Source organism: Tilletiopsis washingtonensis (genome assembly GCF_003144115.1).
Source record: "Tilletiopsis washingtonensis strain MCA 4186 unplaced genomic scaffold FA09scaffold_13, whole genome shotgun sequence".
NCBI classification, from domain to species: Eukaryota; Fungi; Basidiomycota; class Exobasidiomycetes; order Entylomatales; genus Tilletiopsis; species Tilletiopsis washingtonensis.
Window position 1 is genome coordinate 606,826 of NW_020312010.1, and position 25,529 is coordinate 632,354.

At 70.5% G+C, this 25,529-nt stretch overlaps 7 protein-coding genes across 7 annotated transcripts; 4 read left to right on the forward strand and 3 right to left on the reverse strand.

The window, feature by feature from the left end:
- Positions 1-31: 31 nt before the first annotated feature.
- On the forward strand, positions 32-2,540 carry FA09DRAFT_339475 (hypothetical protein; the record flags this gene model as incomplete). Its single annotated transcript, XM_025744222.1, has 4 exons — positions 32-570; positions 632-1,197; positions 1,268-1,398; positions 1,476-2,540. 4 exons carry the CDS (start codon positions 32-34, stop codon positions 2,538-2,540), a joined length of 2,301 nt encoding a protein of 766 aa, XP_025597760.1.
- Positions 2,541-2,834: 294 nt separating this feature from the next.
- On the forward strand, positions 2,835-4,078 carry FA09DRAFT_330632 (hypothetical protein). Its single transcript, XM_025742676.1, has 3 exons — positions 2,835-3,261; positions 3,546-3,874; positions 3,975-4,078. Exons 1-3 carry the CDS (start codon positions 2,945-2,947, stop codon positions 4,010-4,012), a joined length of 684 nt encoding a protein of 227 aa, XP_025597761.1. The 5' UTR covers positions 2,835-2,944; the 3' UTR covers positions 4,013-4,078.
- A 169-nt stretch (positions 4,079-4,247) lies between these two features.
- FA09DRAFT_330633 (APH-domain-containing protein) lies at positions 4,248-6,221 on the reverse strand. The gene is made up of 7 exons (XM_025742677.1): positions 6,092-6,221; positions 5,584-5,986; positions 5,143-5,383; positions 5,044-5,076; positions 4,659-4,976; positions 4,534-4,581; positions 4,248-4,432 (listed from the first exon to the last, which is right to left on the reverse strand). The coding sequence occupies exons 1-7, from the start codon at positions 6,177-6,179 to the stop codon at positions 4,325-4,327; spliced, it is 1,239 nt and encodes a 412-aa protein (XP_025597762.1). The 5' UTR covers positions 6,180-6,221; the 3' UTR covers positions 4,248-4,324.
- A 2,895-nt stretch (positions 6,222-9,116) lies between these two features.
- Positions 9,117-11,167, forward strand: FA09DRAFT_282990 (ANTH-domain-containing protein; the record flags this gene model as incomplete). The annotated part of the gene is made up of 5 exons (XM_025739839.1): positions 9,117-9,278; positions 9,768-9,900; positions 9,956-10,179; positions 10,235-10,658; positions 10,713-11,167. Coding segments are annotated over 5 exons (1,398 nt in total), but the record flags the coding sequence as incomplete, so codon positions are not given.
- Positions 11,168-12,608: 1,441 nt separating this feature from the next.
- On the reverse strand, positions 12,609-17,111 carry FA09DRAFT_343608 (hypothetical protein). Its single transcript, XM_025744609.1, has 3 exons — positions 16,633-17,111; positions 16,285-16,576; positions 12,609-16,232 (listed from the first exon to the last, which is right to left on the reverse strand). The coding sequence occupies exons 1-3, from the start codon at positions 16,679-16,681 to the stop codon at positions 12,974-12,976; spliced, it is 3,600 nt and encodes a 1,199-aa protein (XP_025597764.1). The 5' UTR covers positions 16,682-17,111; the 3' UTR covers positions 12,609-12,973.
- A 3,689-nt stretch (positions 17,112-20,800) lies between these two features.
- Positions 20,801-21,783, forward strand: FA09DRAFT_56550 (hypothetical protein). Its single transcript, XM_025745720.1, has one exon. It carries the CDS (start codon positions 20,969-20,971, stop codon positions 21,701-21,703), a length of 735 nt encoding a protein of 244 aa, XP_025597765.1. The 5' UTR covers positions 20,801-20,968; the 3' UTR covers positions 21,704-21,783.
- On the reverse strand, positions 21,782-25,427 carry FA09DRAFT_349783 (hypothetical protein; the record flags this gene model as incomplete). Its single annotated transcript, XM_025744816.1, has 7 exons — positions 21,782-21,916; positions 22,042-22,385; positions 22,494-23,899; positions 24,009-24,311; positions 24,431-24,510; positions 24,594-24,740; positions 25,023-25,427. The coding sequence occupies 7 exons, from the start codon at positions 25,425-25,427 to the stop codon at positions 21,860-21,862; spliced, it is 2,742 nt and encodes a 913-aa protein (XP_025597766.1). The 3' UTR covers positions 21,782-21,859.
- Positions 25,428-25,529: the final 102 nt, after the last annotated feature.

The window sequence follows — 25,529 nt, forward strand, 5'->3', positions numbered from 1 at the left end:
ACCCACACCCACCCACACACATCGCTCCACCATGGCCCGCGGCGGGCCGTCCAAGTCGAACCGCGCGCTGCCCGACGCCGGCGGCGCAGGCAGCGGCAGGAAGGACACGGGCCTGCCGCAGTTCTTCAAGGCGCGCCGCCTCGCGCCGCTGCCCGGCGCCAAGGACAAGGCCGCGCAGCCGCAGCTGAGCAAGACGGCGCGCCGCAAGCTGCAGGCGGCCAAGCGGTACGCCGCACAGAACGGCGGCGCGGCCATGATGGATGTCGAGGAGGAGGAGGACGCGGAGCAGCAGCGCGTCGATGCGGTGATGGACGCCGACTTTGCCGACCTGCAGAGCAGCCTGCATGCCCTCAACGCACAGCTCCTCGCGCCGCGGCCGCCGCCGCGCTTCGAGGCGGCGGCGCAGGACGCAGACGAGCTCGAGGGCTTTGCGCGTGCGGCGCTCGATCCGGCGCTGACGGGACGCAAGGACAGCAGCTCGCGCGCCTACATGCGCGAGCTGCGCAAGGTGCTCGAGCTGGCCGACGTGCTGCTCGAGGTGCTCGATGCGCGCGACCCGCTCGGCTGCCGGTGAGTCGTGGCGAACAGAGGGGTGAAGCATGGTGCCAGGCGCTGATGTTCACGCACTCAGATCGTTGGCGACGGAACGCCTGGCGCTGGCGAGCGGCAAGCGCGTCGTGCTGGTGCTCAACAAGATCGACCTGGTGCCCAAGGCCAACGTCGAGGCGTGGCTCAAGTATCTGCGGCACGACTTTCCCGTGCTGGCCTTCAAGGCCTCGACGCAGTCGCAGCGCTCGCATCTCTCGCACTCGCGCGCCGCCGCGCCGACGGCGTCGGGCAGCAGCGGCAGCAAGATCAGTGCGGGCGCCGAGGCGCTGGGCGCCACGGCGCTGGTGCAGCTGCTCAAGGCCTACGCCAGGCGCGACGCCGGCCGCGCAAGCCTCACCGTGGGCGTCTTTGGCGCGCCAAACGTGGGCAAGAGCAGTGTCGTCAACTCGCTCGTGCGCTCGCGCGCCTGTCCCGTCGCCGCGACGCCGGGCGCGACAAAGGTGGTGCAGGGCGTCGTGCTGGATAAAGGCTTGCGCCTGCTCGACTGCCCCGGCGTCGTGTTTCTCGGTCCCGAGGACGGCAGTGGTGCATTGCAGGCGCTGCGCAACACCATCAAGGTCGAGCTCGTGGCCGATCCTATCACTCCTGGTGAGATGGCGACGCAGACGCTCTGCAGGCTGCGCGCCAGTAGCTGACGCCGTATCGTGCCCACCTGCAGTGCAGGCCATCCTGGCGCGAGTGGCGCCGGCGCAGCTCGAGGAGCTGTACAGCATCGAAGGTGGCTTTGACGAGGGCGACGTGCAGGACTTTCTGATGCGCGTGGCACTGCTGCGTGGCAAGCTGGGGAGAGTGAGTCGGCCGCAAGAGCAGGCTCGCGAATGATCTCTACAATTCGCTGACTGTGCTCGTGCTACCGCTACTTCCAGGGCGGCGTGCCGGACATTGAAGGCACGGCCCGCATCGTGCTGCACGACTGGAACATGGGCAAGATTGCCTACTACACTCAGCCGCCGGCCGTGCATGCCTCTCACGGCGCCTCTGCCGCTGCGAACAGTGCGCTCGCATCCGGCAGCGTCGCAGCCGATGGCACGGCGCCGACGGAGCTGGACGGCAGCCGCATCGTGGCGGGCTTCGACGCCGCATTTGATCTCGCGGCACTGCTGGGCGAGGCAGATGCCGAAGCCCTGGGCGGCGGATCCGGCGTGGGTCGCATGCCGGCGCCTGCGCCGCCGCAACGACGCTATGCGGCGCTCGAGGCCGACGAAGACGAGGCGACGGCACTGGAGGAAGACACGGAGCCGATACTGCCTGCTGCGCCTCCCTCGCCGCCGTCGGCTGCACCAGGCACGCGCAAGCCGAAGCTGGGCGACGCGAGCTTCACGTCGAGTCTGGGCAAGCGGCGCCGCGGCATGGATGCCGAGGAGCCCATGTCCGACTCGGAGTCGGACGAGGAGGAGGTCTCCTCTGCGCGCGCCCTCTCGCCGCTCTCCGACGACGAAGCGCCCGTCGCAAGCTCTGCGGTGCCGCTGGCTTCCGCCGGTGAGGGTGTCGACGCCGCCGCCGCCGCCGCCGCCGCCGCCGCCGCCGCCGCCGCACGCGCCAACGAGCCCGAGTGGAAGCAGCGCGAGCGCGCCAAGGCCGAGGGCCCCGCGCTCGCCGCGACCAAGGCGCGCGGCCGCACCGCCGAGCTGGGCGCCTTCTTCAGCGCCGCCGAGATGGCGGGCCTGGCCGAGAGCCGCGGCGCGGCGCGCAAGCGGGCGAAGAAGGCAAAGAAGCGCGACACGCTCGCCGGCGCCGGCCTGGTGCAGGATCTGGAGGCGGCGATGAACATTGCCGAGCCGCAGCCGGTGCCGGAGGAGCTGAGAGGCGGCAAGAGCAAGAAGAACAAGAAGAAGAAGGCAAAGGCCAAGACGAGCGGCGCAGGACAGGGAGGCCAGGGCGCGTTTGCGGCGCTGCTGCGACAGGGCGAGGGCATGGAGGAGGAGCTGTAGCAGGCTACGTGCTTTCCTGAGATACAGCGAACGCCTAATGCACATGCGTCATACCCTCTGCTTGATGCGTGTGTGTCTCGCTCCTGCGCTGCGTGCTGTGCAGGAGAGAGAGAGAGAGAGAGAGAGAGAGAGAGAGAGAGAGAGAGAGAGAGAGAGAGAGAGAGAGAGAGAGTAGCCTCAAAGGTCAGGGCGAGGCCTGCACCGCCGCCGCGTGCGCCTCCGCACGGCGCGCGCTCAGGCCAGCCGCAAGTCGCGCGGGCTGCGACAGGTGCGTGCTTCTTGCCTCTGCTCCTCCACCACCTCTGCCTCACCCCGCGCCACACCTGGCCGTTCTCTCCCCACCCCTACGAGCCCGCTCCCCCCGTTCCTCTCCACGCCCTCACCCCTCCTCGTGCGCCAGGACCATGGCGCAGGCGTCGCCCGCGGCGCCGCGCGTCTACTCGCTCTGGATCTACTCGCCCGCCTGCCTGCTCCTCTACCACGCCGACTGGGCCGCGCACTACGCCGACGCGCCCGCCGCGGCACGTGCGCCGCGTGCGGCGGGCGCGACGCTGCTGCCGGGCGTCAGTCGTGCCGTGGCGGCAGCGGCGCCCGAGGCCGAGGCAGGCCTGCAGCCGCGCCAAGGGCCGGCGAATGCAAGACTCGCGCTCGACGAGGAGGCCAAGCTGGTGTATGGCGTCGTGTTCAGTCTGCGCAACATGGCGCGCAAACTCAATGGCGCGTGAGTTGCTGCTGCTGGAGAGCGAGGCTTGGCATGAGGAGGAGGAGGGCGAGGAGATGGAGCACTTGCAGCTCCCCGACGAGAGAGGGGCGCCAAGGCAGAGCCAGGCTTGGCCGACGCATGGCTGTACGCGTGCTGAAGGCAACGTCGGCGATGGCCACAGCCAGGCGTGCCTCACTGCGCAGAGCGGCTCCACTGTCTCCGCAGCGCCCATTGCAGCACACTCGCCTTTTTGCCGAGCACATTCCTCACCCCTTGCCCTCTTTTTCCCGCGGCGCGCACAGACAAGAAGTGTTCAACTCCTTTTCCACGCCGCAATACACCCTCTCGCATCTGCACACGCCCACGCTGCACACCTTTGTCCTCATCACCTCGCCGCTCGCGCCGCCGCGCGCCGCCTCGGCAGGCGGCGGCGGCGGCATCCCGGGCACGGGCGGCATGAGCAGCACCGGCGTGCTGCAGCAGCTGTGGCGCGGCCCGTGGCAGGAATGGGTGGTGCGCAACCCGGCGGTGGCGCTGGAGCGCTCGCGCGGCACGGACGAGGCAGGCGAGATGAAGGAGGAGCGACGCAGAGGAGTGGACAGCGATGGCTTTCGAGAGGGCGTCGAGAGAGGTGAGTTGCCCCCCCCCCCCCCCATTGCGATGAGGCGCGAGAGATAGACGAGGTGGGAGAGAAGGCGACTCTCGCTGATGCCTCTCTCTGGCGCCCCCAGTCTTTGCGCAGAACAAGCTGCTCGCTCCATCAGCCTGAGGGAACCGGACAGGCGAACTGCTGCCGCTAGCCACGGGCAACGCAGTGCGGGGAAAGGTAGGGAGGGAGGGGGGGGGGGGGTTAGTTCTGTCACCGCAAATCACACACACATCTTGCACCCACCTCTGCGCAGCACTGCACGGCCCAGGACCTGACACGTGCGTCCGCCTTTCACGCACGCTGGGGGGCACGCATGCCGCGGAGGTCTCGATGCAAGGATGACGATTACGAATGCGCGCGCTCAGTCTTTCTTTCTCCTCCTGCCCAGCCTCCTCCTCGCACTCATACGGACAGCGCGAAATACGCGCGCCCTTACAGCTTCGGCGCGCCCTGCGTCTTGGCCTTGCGCATGATCTGCCGCACATTCTCCGCGCACGGCCCCACTTTCGACGCGTGCGTCTTTGCTTGTGCCGAGCTTGCCTGTGTGTGTGTGTGTGTGTGTGTGGCCACGTAGAGAGAGGGACCGAGCGTTCAGTGGGGAAGGGCCAAGAGGGCTGGCATGGAGCAAAAGTGGAACGCACCTGTCCACGAGCGACGCGTGCGGCAATGCCTTGCACGATGACAGCGAGCTAGCGAGGAGAGGGGGCCCGATGTCAGCAGACGCACCAAGCGCACATGGTGGGCAGCGTGCAGGCAGTGGACGTACGCGGAACCAAGCCCACGCCTCGCAGAACTCCCAGTTCTCGATTGGATATGGCCGCGCCGCCGCCTCGCAGTACACCTGCAGGCATTCCTCCTTGAGCGGCACGGGACTCTGCGCCGGCGTGAGGCCGCCGATGAGCATGAACATCTCGCCGCGCGCCGCCGCGCGCTGCAGCTCCTCGGGCTCGTTGATGCGCTCGGGGAAGGGGCAGGCAATCGAGAAGGGCTGCAGCAGATTGGCTACGTCGGACAAGGGGTGCCCGAGCGTGGACAGCTCCCAGTCCAGCACGCCGATGATGCGCGGCTCGGTGGGATGGAAGATCTGGCCCCCGCGAGGGCGCGTCAGAGGGGCAACTCTAAGGCACGGCGGCCGAGGAAAGGTGGCGCACCAGATTGTCAATCTTGTAGTCGCCGTGCGTGATCTGCCTTTCGACGTCAGTTGGGTGTGCTTCTTTTGGCGTCCAATGCTCAGAGCTGCCTCGACTCACGCCATTCTCGTCCCTCGGCATGTTCTTGCCCAGCCACGTCGTAATCTCGTCAAACGCCGGAATGGGCCCCACCGCCTTGCCCGTCTCCTTGTCCTTCGTCGCCGCCTGCGCCTGCGAGATGCCGCCCAGGCCGCGCAGCTGCCGCGGATAGAAGTCCTGCTGCTTGCCGTACGAGCCCAGCCCGACGGCGTTGGGGTCGATGCGGTGCAGCGCGGCGAGAGTGCGCAGCGCGGAGCGATAGCTTGGGGAAGAGAGAACGTGAGCTGCTGCCTGCTAGCCAAGGGCCACAGCCTCGCCAGCACCACAAGCAAGCAGCGACAAGGCCCCTTGGCCGCTCCCAGTCGCCGCCCTTGCTGATGCCCTCCTCTCCACCTCCGCTCTCCGCCTCCCTCTCCACCTCCTCCCACAGACGCCGCTCTCTCTCTCTCTCTGCCCACTCACCACTCGACGCGCTCCTCCTTGGGCATGCTGAGCATGCGCACATCCTCAAAGATGCGGCCCTCGACAAACTCCATGATGTACCATGGCGTGCCCAGCACCTCTGCATCCTCACAGAGGACATACACCTTGGGCACGGGCACGGCATCGGCGTGCTTCAGGCGTTCATCGTCGTGCGGCCCGCTGCCCGGGTTGCCCGGAAGGCGCGCATTGTGCTCGCCCAGCGCGCGGAGCACGCGGAACTCGCGCTCGACGGCGTGTGCCGTCTTGCTCACGAGCTGCCCCGGCGGCTTCTTGCGCAGCACGTAGCGCGCGCCGCGCGCGTCGGTGAGGATGTACGTGGGGTTCGACTGGCCGAAGGAGAACTGCTTGACGCTCACGGGGCCGGCGATGTCCGGCACGTGCTCTGATGGGCGCCGGGGGCATGGATCAGCAAGGTGCGCGCCCCGCGCCGAAGCTGCCGTCTCTCTCTCTCTGCTGCGCGGCGGGTGCGGCCCACACGCCCACTCACTCTCGAGATACGCATTGAGCACGGCGGTGTCGACGGCATTGCGTACCTCGCCGAACTGCTGGCCGATCTTCTGCTTCTCCTCGGGCATGGCGCGCGGGTGCAAGTGCTGCGTGAGTGGGGTGCGGGTGCTGCGAGGGGGTGGTGAGGCGGAGAGAGGCAGGAGCAGGCGGCGCACGGCTGCGGCTGAAGTGAGTGCGGGGCGCGCCATGCCGCGCGCGGTGCGGGGGAGCAGGCAGAGGCAGCACCCGGCACGCCGCCTGTCTCGCCGCCGCCGGCTGCCGCTCGGCTGCCGGCACCGGGGCCGCTTCTCGCGCTGCCCGGCTGTGCGAGCGCTGCCGGCCCGGTTCGCGCGCGTCTTGCGCAAAAGCGCCGGCGACACGCTGCAGCCGGCGATCCGATCATCCCCTCGAGCCAGCAAGGGACGACGAGCTCCGGCTCTGGCACTGCAGCTGCCAGCATCGCAGACAAAGAATCTCCATGGCAACCAGCGCTCGGCGGCAGCTTGGCCGAGGCAGAGTCACAGGCACAGGCACAGGCAGGCAGCGGATAGGCATTCCGGGCGCCCTTGCAGTTTCCCACGGACGCTCGCCAGCAGGGAGGAGCCGGCGCCTCCACCTTGCCTTCTTCTCTCCCTTGAGATGTGCTCTCAACCGAAGACAGGCAAGGGCCGGCGCAGCAGCACGCCGCGCGCAGCAAGCCGCCCAGACGCTGCGGCCCCGAGGCGCGTGTGTCGTCGCGACGCGCGCGCGCGCGGCCTTGAGCTTGCACACGACGCACGCAGCTTGACTTGAGTCGCACCTCGTCTCCCGACCACCACCTCTGTCCTCTGCCCGCGCCCGCCATGTCGGCCGCATACGCGCCCTCGCCCCTCTCGGCCTCGTACATTGCGCCCGCCGCCTCCCGCAGCGTCTCGGGCTCCTCGGCCTCGCCGCTCGCGCGCGCCCGGCAGGCGCAGCGGCGCGCCACGCAGCACTTTCTGCACCACGGGCCCACGCCCGCGGCGCTGCTCGACACCCATGCGGCCCTGGCGCTGCTGGCGCCGCTGCCGGCCTCTGCCGCGCGCGACGCCCTGCTCAGCAGCGCGGCCGTGCTGCGCCTCACGCTCCTCTCCGCCCTGCACGGCGCCGGCGCCGCTCGCCGCGCCGAGTGCGGCCGCGACGCGGCGCTCCTGGCGCTGCCGCCGCCGCCGCTGCTGGCCACGCTGTGCGCCGAGCACCTGCAGCTCTTCCGCCCGGCGCCCGGCGGCACGGCGCCGTGTCTGGCGCCGACGCCCGCGACGCATCTGCATCTCCTCGCCGTGCCGCTGCCGCTGCTCTCCGCCCTGCTGCTGCTCGCCCTCGCCCTGCCGCCGCCCGCGCCCGCCGCGCCCGACGCCGCACTGCACGCCGCACGCAGCCTCGCCGACTGGTACCTCTCTGCGCTGGCCGTGGCGCCGCCGGACGTGGCGCGCCCGTCGCGCGCGGCGCACCAGGCGTTTGTCGAGCTGTACGCGCTGCACATCCTCGGCGCACGCGCGCATGAGTGGGAGCTGGCGGCGCAGGTAGCACACGGCGAGCTGGACGGCGAGGCACGTGAGGTACGTCTTTTCTCTCGCGACGCCTGAAGACCCCCTCGGCGCTGGCCCCCTCTTCCCCCCATCCTGACAGGTCCCCCTGCGAAACAGGCTCTTCTGGCGCAGCTAGGCCGCGCACACGCCGCACACGCGGCGCGTCCCGAACGGCTGCGCACCGCCAGCAGCGCCGCACGCGCGACGTACGAGCGGGAGAAGGCCAGACGGGCCGCCGAGGCGAGCGCCGAGGCAGCTGCGGCGACGGCGGCGGCGTCGTCGTCGTCGTCGTCGGGCTCGCGCGGCGGCACTCGGGAGGAGCAGACGACGAGCAGAGCTGCGCCGGAAGCGCGCAGGCCGGCATTGCCCTCGCGCAGCAGCAGCGCCGAGGAGCAGGAGCGCCTCTCCTCCTCGCGCCGCTCGTCGTCTGCTTCTGCCAGTGGCCGGCCGGCGGCCGCCACTCTGGCGCCTGCTGCCGCGTCGAGCGTGTCGTCGCGCGCTGCGGACGGCTTTGCGTCGAAGCGCAGCGCCATCGCCGACTATCTCTCCCACCTCGCTCCCCTGCCCGCCAGCGCCAGCGGCTCATCGGCCGTCCCGCGCGCATCGTCGCCCGTGCTGGCCGTGCTTCTGCGCTCGCTCTCCGGCGCCGCACTCCTCGGCCTGCTGCTCGGCGCCGCGCGCGCCCTGGCGGCGCTGCGGCGCGCGCAGAGCCTGCGCGGCGCCTCGGCGCGAGCGTGGCAGGCCCTCGTGAACACGGTCAGTCTCGGGACAAAAGTCACGTATCTGTGAGGAGAGAGGAATGCATCTGCTGCTTTGCGCACACATTCTCCGCACCCGGCCTGGCAGGGTTGCTATCATCGGCAGCTTGTGGGCTACCACTGGGCCGTTCTGCAACTGGTGCGGTCTGCGAAGAGGCCTCCATCTGGCTCGGAGGCCTTTGGTGGACAGATGTTGTCAACAAGTGCAGCAGAGCAGCAAAAACGCATCGCCGTCTCCTTGTGCGCTGCCGCCGGAAAGTCAGCATGGATGCGTGTTGGTGTTCAATGCCCTGCTCCCGCGCCATGCTGCTGCTGCTGAAGGGCGAGGAAAGGGACGCTTGCCTTGGAGTCAGGGTGCGAGGGCCGATGATGCCGCTGGGTGCTGCGGAGGTCCTGTGGCTGGCGCTGCGTCACCGTGCGGCACGCCTTGCCGGCGCGCGGCGCCAGATCGGCGCGGCTCGCCCCCTCGGCGACAGCGCCGCGCAGGCGGCGTGCCATGCGCCGATGCCGCGCCGCCGCTGCAGCGCCGCCTTGCTGTCGCGGCCGCCTTCCCGGCGCGGGCGGATGCCCGAGCGTCCAGCGTCAGCTCCACCTCACCCTCTCCTAACCCACGCCGTCCCTCTCGCACTCGCTCGTATCTGTCCTGCCTCGCTCATCTGTGCGCCTCTTCCGCCTCGCTCTCGCTCCCACCTCAGCGCGCAGGCGCTCCTGCGGGGCCGGCATGTCGTCGTACGACAAGCTGCTGCGCGCGGCGACGAAGCCCAAGGCCGGCGCGCCAAAGGCCAAGCACATCGACCCGCTCATTGCCGCCAGCTTTGCGCGCGACGGCAGCCTGGCCGATGTGCTGCGCGCGCTTGCGGGCCGCCTGCGCGAGGGCAGCACGGTGCGTTGAGCAGCGCGGCGCGCGGCGAGGCGGCGACGAGGGCGCGCAGCACGCGCTCCGGCGCATGGCAAGGAGGGCTGCGGCGAGGCCAGCGGCCATCGCTGCGCTGCAGAGCTGCCTGCAGCATGCAGCGCCGATGCGAGCGTCCAGAGCTGCGGGGCATCGGCTCGGCGGATGGCCAGGCAGGCAGGCAGCAGCGAGGCGAGCTTCCAGAGCCTGCCGCTGCACAGCATCCGGCGCCTGTCGCTTGTCGCGCGCGGCCGCAGCTCGAGGCGCAAAGGCAGCGTCAAGGCGCAGAGCCACGTCACACTTGCAAGCCGAGCCGCCTCGGAGGAGGCCTGCTGGCGGCACTGCCAAGCGTGCTCGTTGCGAGCTTGCGCTCTACGCGCATTGCCTCGGCGCATCCGCAGAAGGCGCTTGTCTCTCGGTCGCAGCGGGCGTGCTGTCTCCTGGCTTGATGGCTGACGCCTGCCGTCTCGCGCACTGCAGGTCGTCTTCAAGTCGCTCATCGTCCTCCACACGCTGATCCGCAACGGCGGCGTCGACAATGTCCTCTCGCACCTGGCGAGCGAGCAGGGCAAGATCAACCTGCGTGCCGTGGCGCAGGGCGGCAACTGGCAGGGTGCGTGCCGCTTCGGCCCGCCGCACGCTCTGCCGCTGATGCCGCTTCGCTCCAGGCGCAGATGCTCCGCGCTCGCTGGCGGCGTACGCGGCGTACCTCGACTCGCGCGTGGGCTACTACAGGGAGATGAAGCACGACGCCATCCGCGCGGCCGACGTGAGCCGCACAGGCGGCGGCAGCGACTCGGCGCACCGGCTGCGCACACTGAGCGTGGAGAAGGGCCTGCTGCGCGCCGTGGGCAATGCGCAAAAGGTGTGCGGGCGGGTGCTGGAGTGCAGCGTGAGTGGCGCATGTCAGAGACCAGGCCCAGCTGCACGCTGAGTCCCTCGCGCAGTTCTTCTTCGACGACCTCAACGACGAAATGACCATCACGGCCTTCCGCATGACGCTCAAGGATCTGCTGGCGCTCTACACGGCCATCAACGAGGGCATGATCAACATCCTCGAGCACTACTTTGAGATGTCCAAGCCCGACGCGACAAAGGCGCTCGACATCTACAAGCGCTTCACGCGCCACACGGAAAAGGTGGTCGCCTATCTCTCGGCCGCGCGCAAGGCCAGCCACTCGCTCAACGTGCCCATCCCGAATCTCAAGCACGCGCCGATCAGCCTCGCCGGCGCGCTGGGCGAGTACCTCGACGACGCCAACTTTGAGGAGAATCGGCGAGAGTACCGGAGGAACAGGCGCGCGGCGGAGGGCCTGGAGCCAGACGAGCAGGACAAGAAGGCGGCCGAGGACGCGGCCAAGAAGAAGAAGAGTGAGTGGAGCAAGTCAGGCTGCATGCGCCGCGGCGTGCTCACTCGCCGGCCAGTCACGATCAAGGAGCCGACGGCGGAGGAGAAGGTCAAGCCGTCGGCCAGTGTCGCGCGGCCGGCGTCGAACAACCAGGCGCTGCAGGACTTCTTCGACTCCATCGAGACGGAGCAGCAGTCGATGTTTGGGCCGTCGCCCTCGAGCAGCGCGCAGTTTGGCGCGGGCGCCTTCCAGCCGGCGCCGGCGCAGATGAGCTTCCTGGGCACGCAGCCGACGGGCCAGGCCTTTGGCATGATGCCGCAGCAGCAGATGATGACCGGCATGCCTGCGTTTGGCGCGCAGCAACTGCAGCCGCAAGCCACCGGCTTCAATCCGTTTCTCACGCAGCAGCAGCAGCCGCAGCAGCAGCAGATGATGCAGCCGCAGATCACGGGCTTTGCGCAGGGCGGCTACCTGCAGCCGCAAATGACGGGCTTCAACCCGTTCCGCGCCAGCATGAGCCTCTCGCCGCAGATGGCGCAACAGCAGTTTGGCCAGTTCAGCGCGAATGGCATGGCGCAGTTGCCGGCGCCGCAGCCGCAGCAGCCACAGCAACAGCAGCAACAGCAGCAACAGCCGCAGCAGGCTCAGCCGCAGCAAGCGCAGCCGACGGGCGCAGCTCCCACCTTCTCCGCCAACGTCTTCGCGCCGAGCTCCTCCAGCACCTCTGCGCCCTCGTCGAGCAGCACGGCCAAGCTGCTGCCGCAGAAGACGGGCTCGCGCAACCCCTTTGCGCCGCCGCCCGGCACGACGCCGCCGCCCTCGGAGCCTAGTGCGCCCAAGGGCCCCTCGCTCAACCAGCTGGCGATGAGCGCGTGGGGGCAGCCGCAGGGCGGACACTACGGCCTGGGAGCGGGCGCCTGGAATGGCGGAGCAGCAAGCAACGGCGCGCCGCCGCAGCATCAGCAACAACAGCCGCAGCAGCCGGAAGCGCAGCAGCAGCAGCAGCAGCAGCAGCCGACGTCGTCCGGCCTCGTGCCCATGAAGACGGGCCTGATCGGCAGCATCGCCTCGGAGTTTGCCTTTGGCCGCAACGGCACCTCGTCGCCGGCGCCGCCTGCCGCTCAGGCGCCGTCGCCTGCTCCTCCTGCGGCGGCGAATGGCGCAGGGCCCAACGGAGCGACGCAGAGCAACGATCTGCCGGCGTCCTTCTCCGGCCTCTCGCTCAGCACCGGCGGCATGTCCTCGCCCGCGCCGCTCGCCCCGCAGCCCACCGGCTATGCCGGGTCCAGGTGAGCAGAGGAGAGAGAGAGAGAGAGAGAGAGAGAGAGAGAGCGTGCAAGCCCCACGTTGGGCGCTCGAGACTGACACATCTGCCCCCCTCCCCCTTCAGCGTCAAGCCATTCCAGCCGACCTCCTCCTTTGGCACTTCGCTCGCCGCGCTCTCGTCGCCCGGCGCGCAGGCGCCGCCAGCTCAGGCCCTCTCGCCGCAGTATACCTCTGCCAATCCGTTTGCGCCTCAGCAGCAGCAGCAGCAGCAGCAGCAGCAGCAGGCGCTGCAACAACCACAGCAGACAGGCTTCGGCTCGTCTTTCTTCGCGTCGCCCGCCTCGCCTCAGCCGCCGCCGCAGCAGCAGCAGCAACAGCAGCCACAGCAGACGGGCTTCGGCAGCTCGCTCTTCGCGTCGGCGGCTGCGCCGCTGCAGGCGCAGCCCACGGGCTTCGCCGGCTCGAGCGTGCGGCCCTTCCAGCCGACGTCGGCGTTTGGCTCGGCCGCCTTTGGCTCGGCGCTCGGCCAGCAGCAGCCGGCGGGCGCGCAGCAGCCGCCGCACTCGGCGCCCGCGGCGCAGCCGCAGACGGGCACGCTCTTCTGAGAGGCTTCGTCGTGCTCAGCCAACTCCCCCTGCATTCGTCTCCCTGGATATCCCCTCCTCCCTCCTTCTCGCCGCCCCTCTCCTCTTCTCGCTGTGCCACGCTGTGCGCGCGATGGATGCCAATGCAATTGGGATTTGGGCCAAGTCTGCAGCGCATTGGATACAGCGGCGAGGATGAGTGGGGTACACACGAGACATGATGCGGGAAAGGAGGTGCTCCGGGCTGGTGCGCGTGCTGTGACGGGAGAGGGCGAGGACTCGCACAGGTGACGTATGAAGAAGACGATGCTGGAGGAAGTGGCGTGAAGGCACGCGCGCGCACGCGGCAGACGGCGGCGGCGGCGAGTCGAGACATGAAGGAGCGCGAGTGGGGCCGACGAGGAAGGTGGTGTCCAGAGAGCAGGAGGCGCGGGCGGCGTAAAGGAGCGTGAGGGGCATGACGGAGCGATGCGGAGGATGGGGGGGTCTAGTAGTCGACGCCGAGGAGCGGCGGCGCGTTGGGCCCGCGCTCCAGGGCACGCAGCTGGCGCGTCGTCCAGCCGTCGGCGCGCAGGCGCGCATTGATGCTGGCGGGCTCCATCGACGCCATGGCGTGGCGCTGCGAGAGCACGGGGCTCGTGTGCGAGTCGGCCGTGTGCGGGCGGAACGAGGCGGCACGGCGCGCGCCGGCGGGCGCCGTCGACGGGCGCGCAGACGCCGCGGCGCCACGCAGCGGGTGAGCGGCGCTGGAGCGGCGCGGCGTCGGCGTCTTGGGCGCCAGGTACGCAGCTCCCGGCGCGGCAGTGGCAGAGACGGCAGTCGTGCTGGCCGAGACGATCGTCGGCGTCGCCGGCTCGCTGCTCTGCTCGCTCGTGGCGCTGCTGGGCCGGCGGCCGGGCGCCGCGGCGGCGCCCACGAGGCTCTTGCCCGACGGACGGCGCGGCTGGTAGTCAAAGGCACCGGCCAGGCCCGACGACGGCGCCGCCTCGCCGACGTCGCTGCTGTCGTCGCGCAGCGCCTCGCTGGCCTCCTCGGCGATGGGCTGGTCGTCGGCGGAGCGCGCAAAGCGGCTCTGGTTGGCCGCCTGCTGAGCATGCGCGGCGGCCGAGGCGCCGTCCTGCGTGAAGCGGCGGATGCCCAGCGAGGCATTCACGGCGCCCTGCGTGGCCTGCACGCGCAGCGGGCTCGGATAGTCAGACGTCGTGCTGGCCGTGCCGGGCGACGTGGGCGAGCGGTAGCGCGGGTCGTCGCTGTTGAGCACGGGCAGGTTGGCCGTGTTGCCCTGCGGCGAGCGCGTCTCGACCATGTCAAAGTGCTCCGACTTGCCGCCGGCACTGCCCTTGGCGCCCGCGCCGTGGCGCGAGTGCGACGAGACGACGCTGACGCGGCGCGAGCTCGTGACGCGGCCGAGCTGGTTCTGCTGCTGCTGCTGCTGCTGCACAACGACATCGGAGATGGGCTCGTGCGAGGCACGACGGGCGCCGGCGGGTGCCACGAGCTTGGACGTCCAGCGGCGGAACGCGCCCGGCAGCGCCACGGCGCGCTTGTCCTGCGTGTACTCGTCGTCGTCGTGGCGCAGCAGGTCCTTCTCCGCCAGGTCCTTGGTGACGTGGTCGACGGAGCTCGAGGTGCGGTGCTCCGAGTAGGCGGCGCCCGTCCGGCGCACGCCGAGCTCGGCCTTCTCCTCCTGCTCCTGCATGAGCGAGCTCGGGTAGCGGCGGCGCAGCTCGACGACGACCTCGTGCTCAAAGTCGTCGGCCTGGCGGCCGCGCAGCAGCATCATCTGGCTGCGCGCAAAGAGCGTGTAGGGCGTAAAGACAAACGGCGAGCCGGCGCTGGGCGTGTCCGAGGGCATGGGCGTGGTGAGCGAGCCGTTGGCCGGCGGCATCAGGTTCTCCTCGGGCAGCACGGCCTGCACGAGAATCATCTCGGCCGGCTGCGTCGAGTCGTCGACGCTCGACGGCACCTCGAGCACCTCGGCACTGAGGCGTGCCGTCGAGGCAATCTTGGGGTAGAAGCGCACCGACTGGTGCAGCGCGTCGAGCGCGATGAAGAGCGCCGTCTGGAAGCGGATCATGGCCTCGAGCGCCGCCTCCTCGTCGTGCAGCTCCGGCTCGTCGAGGCTGAGCTGCGACGCCACATCGAGGCGCAGCTGCTTCTTGCGCTCGCTCGAGCGCGTCGCCTCAATCTCGCAGATGCGCCCGGCCTCGTCGAGCGTGAGCTGGTCGAGCTCGTGCAGAAAGTCCTTCATCTCGGGCGTGATGCACTGCACCTCGGGCAGGCGGTACGCGGGAATCTGGTGGCGCGCAAAGTGGTAGACGAGCACGTCGAGGCCGCCCTGCTTGCTCGTCGAGGGGCGCACGCCAAAGAGGCCCGCGTACACGCCGCCGGGCTGCACGACGGGCCGCGTGCCGCGCTTGGCGTACACCTTGAGCGAGTCGAGCAGCACCTCCATCTCGGGCTTGGCCACGGCAAAGCGGTCGGCCAGCACGCTGGCGAGGAAGCGCGTCTCCGTCACGCGGAAGCCGCGCTGCCGGTAGCGCTCGGCACTCTCGGCGGCCGTCGACGTCGTCGAGGTGGGCAGCTCGCGCACAAGGAAGAGCGTCACGCCCTCCTGCTCGTCGGCTCCCTCGCCGAAGATGCTCGGCGCCGCAATGGAGCTCTCGTCGTCGGCACGCTCGCGCGACGGCGTGTACGGGCCGACGGGGCCCGTGGCGGCCACGGCCGCTGCGACGGCAGCCTTGCGCGTGCCCGTGGAGAGGACCGAGTCGTAGAGGATGCCGACCTGCTCAAAGGGAATGTCGAGCTCGATGGAGAGCTGCATGGCCGCGTCGATGACGCTGTCGCGGAAGTCGGCCAGCGCCGCGGGCCCGCGCTGGCGGTCGTGCGTCTGGTCGAGGCTGACGCGGCGGCCAAAGGCACGCTTGTTGGCGCCGCCGGGCAGCTGCGGCTGCTCGGCGGCGCCGGCGGCGTAGTTGGTGCCCTCGCGCTGGTGAAACTTGCTCGTGATGGCGCGCAGGAACGGCGCCACGATGTTCCAGTCCCACGAGATGGTGTAGAGCCACTGGAACGTCGTCTGGCGCTTGTCGAGCGCGTCCATGACCTCGGTCATGCGCAGCTTCGTCTCGAGCACGACCATCGGCAGACTGCCGTCGGCCTTGACGAGCAGGCGGCCGCTCTTGTCAAACGCCACCGAGGCGACGACGACCTTGCGCGCGTTGCGGCGCACCTCGCGCGCCATGACGACGTCCGAGACGGCGAGGAACGTCGAAATGCCGAGGATGCAGGCGCACATGACGCCAATCGCAATCGTCACGACGTTGTTGCGCCGATTGCCCGCCATGAGGGCCTGCACATTGAGCAGGCTGGCGGGCCGCACCGTGTAGCTCGTGCCGCTGACGGCGAGGTAGTGCATGCTGCACACGCCCGTGGCGAGGATGAGCGAGCAGGCAAGGCGCTTGAGCCAGTTGTCCTGCCACTGGCGGCGCAGCGCAAAGAACGACGCCAGCGCCACCGTCGCGGCGACCATGGCGAGGATGACGGAGCCGACCGTCTGCGGGATGGCGTACGAGACGCGCAGGTTGCCCGAGAGGGCGGCGCTGAAGTGCATCAGGCCCACGAGGCCGCCGACGGCGACGCCGGAGAGGACGATGCGCGTGTAGCTCAGCGCGCCCGACTTGCTCTCGGCGCCGTCGAGGAAGAGGAACGAGGCGGCGAGCGCGAGCATGGGTGCGAACAGCGAGAAGCTGGCGGACATGTCAGCCTGGCAACGCGGCACACGACCACGGCACCACTCACACCGTCCACGCGGGCGAGTAGGCAAAGTACCAGTTGACGCCTGCGATGGGCTGCAGCGTCATGTGCATGCCGATGAAGTGCATGCCCCAGATGCCGACGCTCGACATCGTCACGGCCGCCGCGAGCAGCAGGAAGACGTTGCGCGCGCCCTTGTTGGCCGTGCGGCGCCCGAGCAGCAGCAGCGTCGCGTACGAGCCCAGCGCGGCGACGGCGATGGAGGCGACGATGATCGCCGGCTGCAGGCGCTGCGGCACGGGGTGGCTCGTGTAGTACTCGGCCACCGACGTGATGTCTGCCGCGGCATCAGCACGGCGGGGTGCGGTGCGGCGGCGGCGGCGCGGCACTCACTGGACTGGTCCACGTACGCCGGCAGCACGGGCGAGCGGTAGGAGCTCATGGCGTCGGCGCCGGGAGCGGCGAGGCGCGCAGCAAGTCTGAGTGCAAGGGTGCGGTGCGGCAGAGCAGCGTCTAGTGCGGCAGGTCCGGGAAGGGGATGTAGTGAGTCCGGGGCGAAAGGAGGCGGGAGGCGAGGCGGAAAGAGTGCGAGGCGGGAGAGTGTGAGGCGGAGGTGGTGCTCGGAGAGGCGCAGAGGGCGCGGGCGTGGCCGTGAGGGTGTCGGAGAGGTTGCGGCGAAGAGGGGTGCGCTGGGAGACGTGGCCGAGGCGGCGAGGGTGGAGTGGGGGAGCGGGAGAGAGGGCGAGCTGGCGGCACGGCGGGCGCGCCTTGCCAAGGCCGCTGCGTCTTCTTTAAGGCGGCCGGCGGTGCTGCGTGCGGTGAGGGACAGGGAGAGGCCGCTGATGCTGATGCGGCGGCGGCCGCCCGGGTGCGGCGGCGGCGATGGGAGCGCAGCATGCAGCGTCGCAGCAGCAGCGCGCCGCCATCACGCAGCCACGTCTTGCTCGCCCGCACGGCGTTGCACCGCGCTCCTCGGCCCGAGACGCGGCGGCGAGGCAGGTGACGGCGTGGGTGCTGCGCTGCAGGAGAGCGTCGCAGCAGCCCTGCCGCTGCCGCACTGCTCACGCCTGGCCCTGCACTGCGCGCCTGCGCCTTGCCCGTCGGGAGCGGCGAGGCGGCAGACGGCCGCGGCCAGCAGGGGGGTCGACTGCCTGCCGGCGCAAGTGCCGCGCGACGGCTCTCCCATGCACGCCGACTGCGCCCTGCCGCCGCAGCCACAGACACGAAGCTCCGCCGAGTGCGCGCAGAGCATCGCGGCTTCCGCAGCGGGAGAGCAGTGTGCGCGGCCGTCGACGGCAGCCGCCAGGCACGTCGCGTGTCACGGCTGGGCGGCGGCGGTCCCAGAGCGGCAAGTCGCTCATCCGCGCCTTGCGGCACCGGCGCCCCCTTCGCAGGCCGGCAGCACGCAGCAAGCAAGGGCGCGCCGTTTAGCAGCAAGCGCCGGCACGCAGCGAGGCCAACGGTTGCTTCGCAGCTGCGTTAAGGCGCGGCCGCACACGAGCTCAGCGATGCAGCAGCAGAGCGAGAAGAGAGAGGTGGCAAAGGCGAGATGTCCGTGTGCGGCCGCTGAGCGGCTCCTGCCGCTGCCTAGCGCCAGGCACACGGCCATCGAGCGGCCAGGGGGGTGGGGGGGGGCGCGAGAGGGGTGCAGCAGCCGCAGCAGCACGGCGTGGCAGTCGAGGAGGTCACGCAGCACGCAGCACGCAGCGAGGACCCTCTCTCCTCTCCCATCGGGACCCCCTCACGACACGCCGAGGCAGAGTCAACAGATCGGCAGCGGGGCGCTGAGTCTTCCACTGCATGCTGTCCACGCCTGCGGCAACACAGGGCCCGGCGCGCGCGTGGGCAGAGCAGCTCTCTTTCCATTCCGACAGCAAGCGGGCGCGGGAAGGGGGGAGGTGCATGGTGGATCAGAGCGGCAGCGGCCTGTATGTACCTGCTGCATGCTGCGGCGGCGTCGGCGTCGGCGCAGGGATGCGTCGCGGAGTCTGGACCCCGGTCGGCCGCAGCGATGCGCCGCGCCGGCAGCCCACAGCGGGGGCGGCGAGGGGAGCATCGCAGCCCGCCGCAGCGGCAGCTCGCCGTCAGCGTGGGCCGGCCAGCCCTCGCTCCTGCGGCTCGAGCACGCGAGGTCTTGGCCGCGGGAACCGGGAGCAAGAAGCGCCCCCCCCCCCCCCCCCCTTCGCTTGCCGTCAGCGTCCAGAGCTCGCAGCGCCGCAGCTAGGCTGTAGACGCGGTGCCGCAGAAGGCGCGTGGGCGGCGCAGGAGAGCTGCCTGCTGCCTGCCGTGCTGCACGAGACGAGCTCTGCGTCGCTGCGCGCTGGGCTGCATGCTGGAGGCGCAGGCTTGCTGCCGTCCCACGCTGCACCTGCGCCCACACACCGCCCGCCGCAGCCGGCGCGAGGAGGCGTGAGGCTCTCAGGCACGCCGCAGCTCGTGCTCGCAGCCGGGGGCAGCGCCTGTGCAAACTTTCGCACGCGCGCGCCCTCGCGGCGCCCTTTCTCTCTCGGCCGCGGCATCGGCCTGCAGCTGCGCGCTCGGCATGCGGCGACGTACTGTGTACGCCCAGCTGCAGCGGCCAAAGGCGGGCATGCCTGCATGGAGCAGGGTAAGCATGAAGGGTACAAGCGCCGCTCGAAGGTCTCGGCGTGCGCGCGGAAAACGCTCAATCGCCAAGCACGGGGACGACGAGGGGTCGTGACAGCGCAGACGCAGACAGCAGCACACAGCCGCCAGAGGCGTGAGGGAGCAGCGGCGCGCCGGGCGGCGGGCGCGCGCGCGGCGGACGCATCGCTGCTGCTCCGCGCGTCGAGCGCTGTCGGCCGCCCGTCCGGACATTCCGGCTCGTCGCCTTCCGTCCCTCGGATCGGCTCGGCTCTTGATGCCTGAATGGCCTGCGCTTGCCCTTTCGTCGTCGTATCCCGCATGCTGCGGTGCTCCGCATGCGTACGCACTCGGCCAGTTGCAGCGAGCAGCAGGCGTGGCGCAATGAGCATGCGCGCCAGAGCAGAGAGACGACAAGCCGGCGGAAGCGCGACAGGGCAGCAATGGCCGGCAGGAGCCGCCGCGCCTCGCCGTCGGGCTGTGGCATGCGGCATTGCCGGCTTCGAACAAGCGCATGCTGGCAGAGAGAGAGAGAGAGAGAGAGAGAGAGAGAGTCAAGGTGTCTGACGGCTGCGCTCCCTTGAGTGCCAAGCCGCAGGGCTCGTGTCTGCCCGGCTGCGCCTCCGTGCGGCTGCGGCTGCGCGCGGTGCTCGAGCCGAGCTCCGCCTTGATCTAGAGCCGAGCGAGGAGCCACAAGAGCATGCGTCGTGGGCTCGGCTCGTGTGCCGGAGCCGGGCCTGAGGCGTGGCTACGGGACTCGGAAGTCAGGATGGCAGGCGCAAGGAGGAGAAAGAGGGAGTGCTTGGGCACGCACAGACGGCGGGCAACACGTCTCTTGACGCCTCTCGCAACGACGTCGCCAGGCCTCAGGCGGCATCACAATGGCGACGAACATGCCTCCATACTGCACCGGATCAGTATGTTATGCCAACGTCTATATTATGAGCGCAAAAGAGACCCGTCTTACCTCCTCTGCGCCGAGCAAGAAGCCGGCACGAGCGGGAGGGGTACCTGGGGGCGGAGGCACGTCGGAGGGGGCGCGTGGGAGCACGTCGCGACGCGTGGACGGCAACGGCACGCGCGCCGCGCGCGGCGCGGCGCGGCCGCTGCCGCACGCCGCCTCGCTTCCCGCGCTTCCGTGCGCGCCGCCGCCATCCCTCAGCAACAGCGAGCGGGGCCGCGCAAGCCGCCCTACCGCGCAAAGAGCAAGCAGCTCTTCCATGCCTTGCTGCCGTCTGCTCGAGCTAGGCTGGGCTGGGCAAAACGGTGCAAGCAGCCGGCTCAGCAGCAGAAGGCAGGCAGCGGCAGCCCGCGTCAAGAGGCAACGCCGCGACGCTTTGGGATGCCTGCAAGGAACGCGCGCACACCGCATCTGGTGCAGCCACGCCCTCGCCTTCCCTTCCTGCTTGCACGTCGAGGTTCCGCCAGCGTGACCTGCAGCTGACGGCCCGCTGCCGGCGCGGCCGACAGCGCGCCGCCCGCCCCGCGATGCGCTGCGTGCTGCGTGCTGCCTCTTTTCCTGAAAGCTGCAGGCACCGACGCAGCATGCAGCAGCAGTCGCTCAGGCGGCAGGTGCAGATGCAGGGTGCAGAGCGGCAGCCCTCACGAGCGGCGAGCCGCGCCAGGCGTCGTGCCGCGACGCCGCCTCGGCCGGCCGCGGCTGCCCAGCACCCAGCTGCCGGCGCTCGGCTGCGGTGCGTCGCTGCTGTGCAGCGGTGCGCCCGGGCTGCGTTTTGCCGCTCGGGCGCTGCGGACGGTGGGCGCAGCGTTGCGGGCGAACTCAGACTCATCGCATCGCTTGCACTAGACTTTGCGCCCAGCAGCAAGCAGGAGGCCCAGCCCGATGCTCAGCATGCAGCGCAGCATGGCATGCAAATGCAGCGGCATCGGCTGCGGCGAGGAGGCAAGCAAAGGGGGGCTGCTGCTTGCTGCACAGCCGCACGGCGCAGCCGCCAGCCGTCAGGCTGCAGCTGCATTCTGCTGCTGGCGGCTGGGTGCTGATTCTGCCGCCCTGCATCTGACGGCTGCAGCGGCCTTGAGGCAGAGTCTGAGTTGATGCGCGGCGCCGAGCGTGCGCAGCAAGACGACGCAGACGGCCGCGGCTGACGGCAGCGCGGCAGCGTTGATGTGCCCCCCCCCCCCGGCTGCGGCTGCGCGCTGGCGGCTGTCAACGGCGCCGAGTTGCAGGTGCAGGCTGCAGGTGCACACGCTAGGCGGGCGAGGCATGGCGCAAGGGGCGCGCGCGAGGGGGGAGCGAGAAGGTGCTTGGAGGCTCTCCTGCCGCTGCGGCCGCATGCCGCATGCCGGCTGCCGCTGGTGCTGCTGGCTCCTTCGTGCCTGGCGGCTGAGGCTCCTTCCCACGGCAGCGGCGCCGGCGGTTGCCTCCGCCGTCACCTCTTGGCCTGCCGCCTGTCACGTCGCCCGCACGCCCCCATCTCATCCAGCGGCGCCTCGGGCAGAGAGAGAGGCCGCACCCGCGCTCCGTTGCGGCGAATGGAGCAACGGCGCCCGCAGCCGCGTCATGTGTGCGCCCCTTCATCCCCCGGCGCCAGTGCCTGACCGGCCCTTGCCCCAGCCACAGGCCATTAGCCTGGTCGTACCGTGCCCGAGAGCATCCAGGGTGCAGCGGCGGCGCTGCAAGGAGCCCCTGCCCATGGCTCTTGTGCGTCATCCCATCTGCCATCGCACGCTTGTCTCTCGGGCGCACGACGATGCACAGCCGATGCAGCGGGGCGAGCCGCACCGGCCGGAAAAGCAACAGCCTAGGGCGCCACGGAGGCATCGAGCGGGCCACCAATGCGCTCCCCCCCCCACGGGCCCAGCAGCGTTGCGTCCAGCAGGGCATCCTTGTCGACTTTGAGAGCACGCCCGGGGCGCGCCCGGCAACCCAGTGCGATGGGCTACGCCGGGCGCGGCCACAGCCTAAGTTTGCAATGCCCCCCTCCCGCATTCTATCGCATGTGTGTGCAACAAAAAGTGGTATAACCCTTGCCCCCCCTGCTTGCGCCGACGCCCCTCACGTCAGGCTGTTGCCAAGCTTGGCCGCCCTGCTCTCCTTGAGCGCCGCCATGCGCTGCGGGAGAGGCAGAGAGAGAGAGAGAGGATCAGCCACGGCACGCATGCGTCTAAAGGGGGAAGGGGGGGGGGCAAAAACGACGCCCCCCCCCCCCCCCCCAGCCAAAAGAAAAACAAACTCACTGCCCGCCGCTGCGCCTTGAGCCTCTCCATCTCCGCCTTTCTCTCCTCCTTGCTCGCAGCGACGACGACAGGCGGCAGTGCTGCAGCTTCCGTCTGTGCCGCAGGCCCGGCCTCTTCTGGCTCTGCCTCGTCCATCGCGCCCCAGCTCTCGGCCGCCGGCGGCTCCTCAGGCGCCGCTTGCAGCGCGCCCGGCAGCGGCGCCGCGAAGAAGGCGGCCGTCGTGTGCGCGCTCGCGCCCGAAGGCGTGCATGTGCCGGTGCCCGAAGACGAGGGAGGCAGGGCATCGACGGAAGCAGCGGCGGCGGCGCAGTCGTCGGGCGAGTCCCATGCTGCTTCATCTGCGGCTGTTGCGTTAGATTGGGGAGGTGTGGAGGGGTGTTAGCATGGCGCGGGGGAGCACACACATCGGCGGGCGTGCATCTTTTGCCCTGCTACCGGCGGCTGCCACTCACCGACGTCCTTGACCGCCAGACTAGTGCGCGCCATAGCAGCCGCCGGCTCCGCCGTCCTTACCACGCCCAGGCGACTCGAGCTCGCGCGCGCCGCGAGCGGCCGGTGGGAGGCGCCAGCGGCGGCGGCGGCGGCGGCGGCGGCGGCGGCGGCGGTGGAGGCGCGCGGCACGATGCGGCGCGGCACTTGGCTGGCCTTTTGCGTGCCCACCTCGAAGCTCGACCAGTCGTCGGCGTCGGCGTGGATGTCGATGAGGTCGTCGTCCAGCGACGCCAGCGGCGCGCCGGCGCTCGAAGATGCCGAGGCCGCCGAGGAGGCACGCAGCGGCGAGGAGGCCGCCGCGGCCGTGCGCAGAGCCGGCGCCGCGCCGGGTGCCGGCGCAGAGGCGACGCGCGGCAGGCCGCCATCCAGAGTGCCACTGGTGCCGCCGGGCATGCCGTCGAGGGTGCGCGCAAACGCCGAGAGCGTCCAGCCGGCGAGTGCGCTGGCGGCACTGCCGCTCGAGGCGGCCGTGCCGTCGGGCGCACGCGCAGCACTCGCCGAGGCAGGAGACGGCGACGACAGGGCGCCTGGAGCTTGCTGCTCGTCGCTGGGCGGCAGGGCCGAATCCGGCATGCCCGCGACGGCCTCGTCGATGCGGCGCAGAAAGAAGGCCACGCCCAGCTTGGCCTGCTCGCGCACCACCTTCTCCGCGTCGACGAGACACGGCGCCAGCGCGGGGAGGATGAGGCGCGCCATGTCGTCGCGCTCGTAGCTCTCGCCGGTGGCCATGAGGGCCATGAGTCCGGCGAGGCGGGCATGCACAAACGGATCCTTGAGACTGCGTGCAAACGCCGGCACAAGCACGGTGCGGCGCGTGTGCAGCGTCAGCACGTGCGAGAGACGGCCCAGCAGGATCGTCGTGTTGGTGCGGATGCCCGGCTCCGAGTCGATCTGCGTTCTTGCCAGCTGCCGCAGCAGGTCGTTGTTGAGGATGCGCTCGCTCAGCTTGGGCGCCAGCGGCAGGATGGCGCGCAGCGTCGCCTCGCGAATCGCCGGCGCCGTGTCGGCGAAGCCCGAGATGAGATGGGGCCACACGCCGTCAACGACGCGCTTCGGCTCCAGGCGCCCGCTGTACAGCTCGAGATGCTCCAGCAGCGCCATGCGCACGCCGCGGTCGGCACTCTTGTACGCCGCAAGCAGCGGCGCCTGCAGCGTCGCCACCCACTCGCCGTCGCCCAGCGTGGCGCCGAGCTGCAGCACCAGCGGCAGCAGCCGGCTCGCCTGCAGCGTCGCAGAGCCGAGCGTCTGCGCCGCCGCGCCCGCCGCCGCGCCGCTGCTCGACAGCGACAGCGCATGCGTCAGCGCCGGCAGCACCTTGTGCTGCAGAAAGTCTGGCGGCAGCGAGTCGGCGTCGTTCTTGAGTTGCCTGGAAGACGAAGGGTGATGGGAAAGATGCCTCAGCAACGCAGCCAGCGTCGAGGAAGCCGGCGCAAGCGCCCTCAGCAATCTGCCGCGCTTGGGGGCATACGACTCACCGCATGACTTCCGCGCGCTCCTCCTCGCGCGCCAGCACAAAGTTCTCCAGGCCCGCGGCGATGCGCACGAGGCGGTTGGCGGCAAAGAAGGCGCCGGGCGCTTCGCCGGCGGCGAGAAAGGCCGTGGGCGTCAGGCGCGCCTTGGCGTTGGGCACCAGCATGCGCCGCACGAGGGCGTAGATGGGCGGCGGCACCCGCCCGGCGGCGGGCACGGCGGCGCCGACGAGGGGCGGCAGCGGCCCGTTGTAGGCCTCGAGAATGAGGAGCGCGAACGAGTACGAGTCTAGCACGTGCGGCTCGAGACTGCGGAGCTGGAGCGCTCAGCCAATTGACACACACGTGCGCCGCTGCGCCCTTCCCCCCCCCTCCCCTGTGCTGCCTGACGGGCTGCTGCTGCTGCTGCTGCTGCTGCTGCTGCTCACTCTTTGAGAGGCGACCAGCCGCCGAGCTTGACTTCTGGCGGCGCAAAGCGTGCGGCGTCGGGCAGCAGACTGCCCATGTTCTGTTTTTCTCCCCGCGCGTCAGCCCCGCACGCGGCGGGCGGCGGATGGGGGTGGGGGGGGGGGCGAGAAAGGCACAACTCACGTAGAGCACGGCCGTCTCGTCCTTGGGCGCACTCAGCACCTCGAAGCCGCCGAGGCGCCACTCGCCCGACGCGGCGAGAAAGACGGCGTCGAGACGCATATTGCCGTGCGTCGAGGCGGCATCGTCGTTGATGAAGGCCAGCGCACTCTGGGGGGCAGCGGCGGGGCAAGAGGGCATGGGCAAGGGTGGGTCAGCCGGCGTGCGACGCCGCCGACATACGCCCAGGGAGACCGCGGCGGAGCAGCAGCACAAGGGAGGCAGCGGAGGGCAGGCAGAGACTCATGCTGCCCCTTGTTGCCGCAGAGGCGAGGGGCAGCAGAGACGATGCTGCGCCCTCGCAGGGGGCATGCCCGCTGCGCCGCTCCGCGCACGCCTGGGCCCTCTTTCTTCGCAGCACACGCCCACGACCGACGAACGAACTCGACTCACCGCGATGCTGCGCAGGCCCCATGCGATCCACTCGTCGCGCCCCGGCGCGTCGCGGCGCATCTCCTCGAGCGCCTGGCCCAGCGGGCGCACGCGCTCCACGGCGATCCACACGGCCGTCTGCGTTTCGTGCGAGTCGAGGAGGCGCAGCACGCTTGGGTGTCTGAGCGTGCGCAGCTTGCGCAGCGCGTTCTTGGCCAGCGGCAGCAGGTTGCGTCGTTGTGGGCTTGCGGCGGCGTCGAAGCAGAGAATGCTGACGCGCAGCCCGTCGTCGCGGCGCACGCCGGCATGCTGCGTCCACAGCGTGCGGTTCGCCAGCCAGGCATCGCGCTCGCCGAGCGTGTAGCCGGGAAACGGCCCGGCGGCCGAGGAGAGCACGGCCGAGGCGGCGCGCTTGAAGTAGTCCATCGAGGGGGGTGGAGGTGGGAAGCGAAGGTCGGGCGAGGGCGAGGCGAAGCGAAGCTCACGCAGCGCGCGAATACAACGGCGCGGCCGCGCCGTTGTAGTGCA

What these genes read in the sequence shown, in the direction of transcription:
- FA09DRAFT_330632 (XM_025742676.1), top strand. Translation starts at nt 2,945, where the DNA reads ATGGCGCAGGCGTCGCCCGCGGCGCCGCGCGTCTACTCGCTCTGGATC. An exon ending in GCGCGCAAACTCAATGGCGC is followed by an intron (nt 3,262 to 3,545) that starts GTGAGTTGCTGC and finishes CGGCGCGCACAG; the next exon opens with ACAAGAAGTGTTCAACTCCT. An exon ending in TCGAGAGGGCGTCGAGAGAG is followed by an intron (nt 3,875 to 3,974) that starts GTGAGTTGCCCC and finishes TGGCGCCCCCAG; the next exon opens with TCTTTGCGCAGAACAAGCTG.
- FA09DRAFT_330633 (XM_025742677.1), bottom strand. Translation starts at nt 6,179, where the DNA reads ATGCCCGAGGAGAAGCAGAAGATCGGCCAGCAGTTCGGCGAGGTACGC. An exon ending in GCTCAATGCGTATCTCGAGA is followed by an intron (nt 5,987 to 6,091) that starts GTGAGTGGGCGT and finishes GGCGCCCATCAG; the next exon opens with AGCACGTGCCGGACATCGCC. An exon ending in AGGCGTGGGCTTGGTTCCGC is followed by an intron (nt 4,582 to 4,658) that starts GTACGTCCACTG and finishes TCTCCTCGCTAG; the next exon opens with CTCGCTGTCATCGTGCAAGG.
- FA09DRAFT_343608 (XM_025744609.1), bottom strand. Translation starts at nt 16,681, where the DNA reads ATGAGCTCCTACCGCTCGCCCGTGCTGCCGGCGTACGTGGACCAGTCC. An exon ending in GGCGTACGTGGACCAGTCCA is followed by an intron (nt 16,577 to 16,632) that starts GTGAGTGCCGCG and finishes ATGCCGCGGCAG; the next exon opens with ACATCACGTCGGTGGCCGAG. An exon ending in TACTCGCCCGCGTGGACGGT is followed by an intron (nt 16,233 to 16,284) that starts GTGAGTGGTGCC and finishes CATGTCCGCCAG; the next exon opens with CTTCTCGCTGTTCGCACCCA.
- FA09DRAFT_56550 (XM_025745720.1), top strand. Translation starts at nt 20,969, where the DNA reads ATGTGCCCCCCCCCCCCGGCTGCGGCTGCGCGCTGGCGGCTGTCAACG.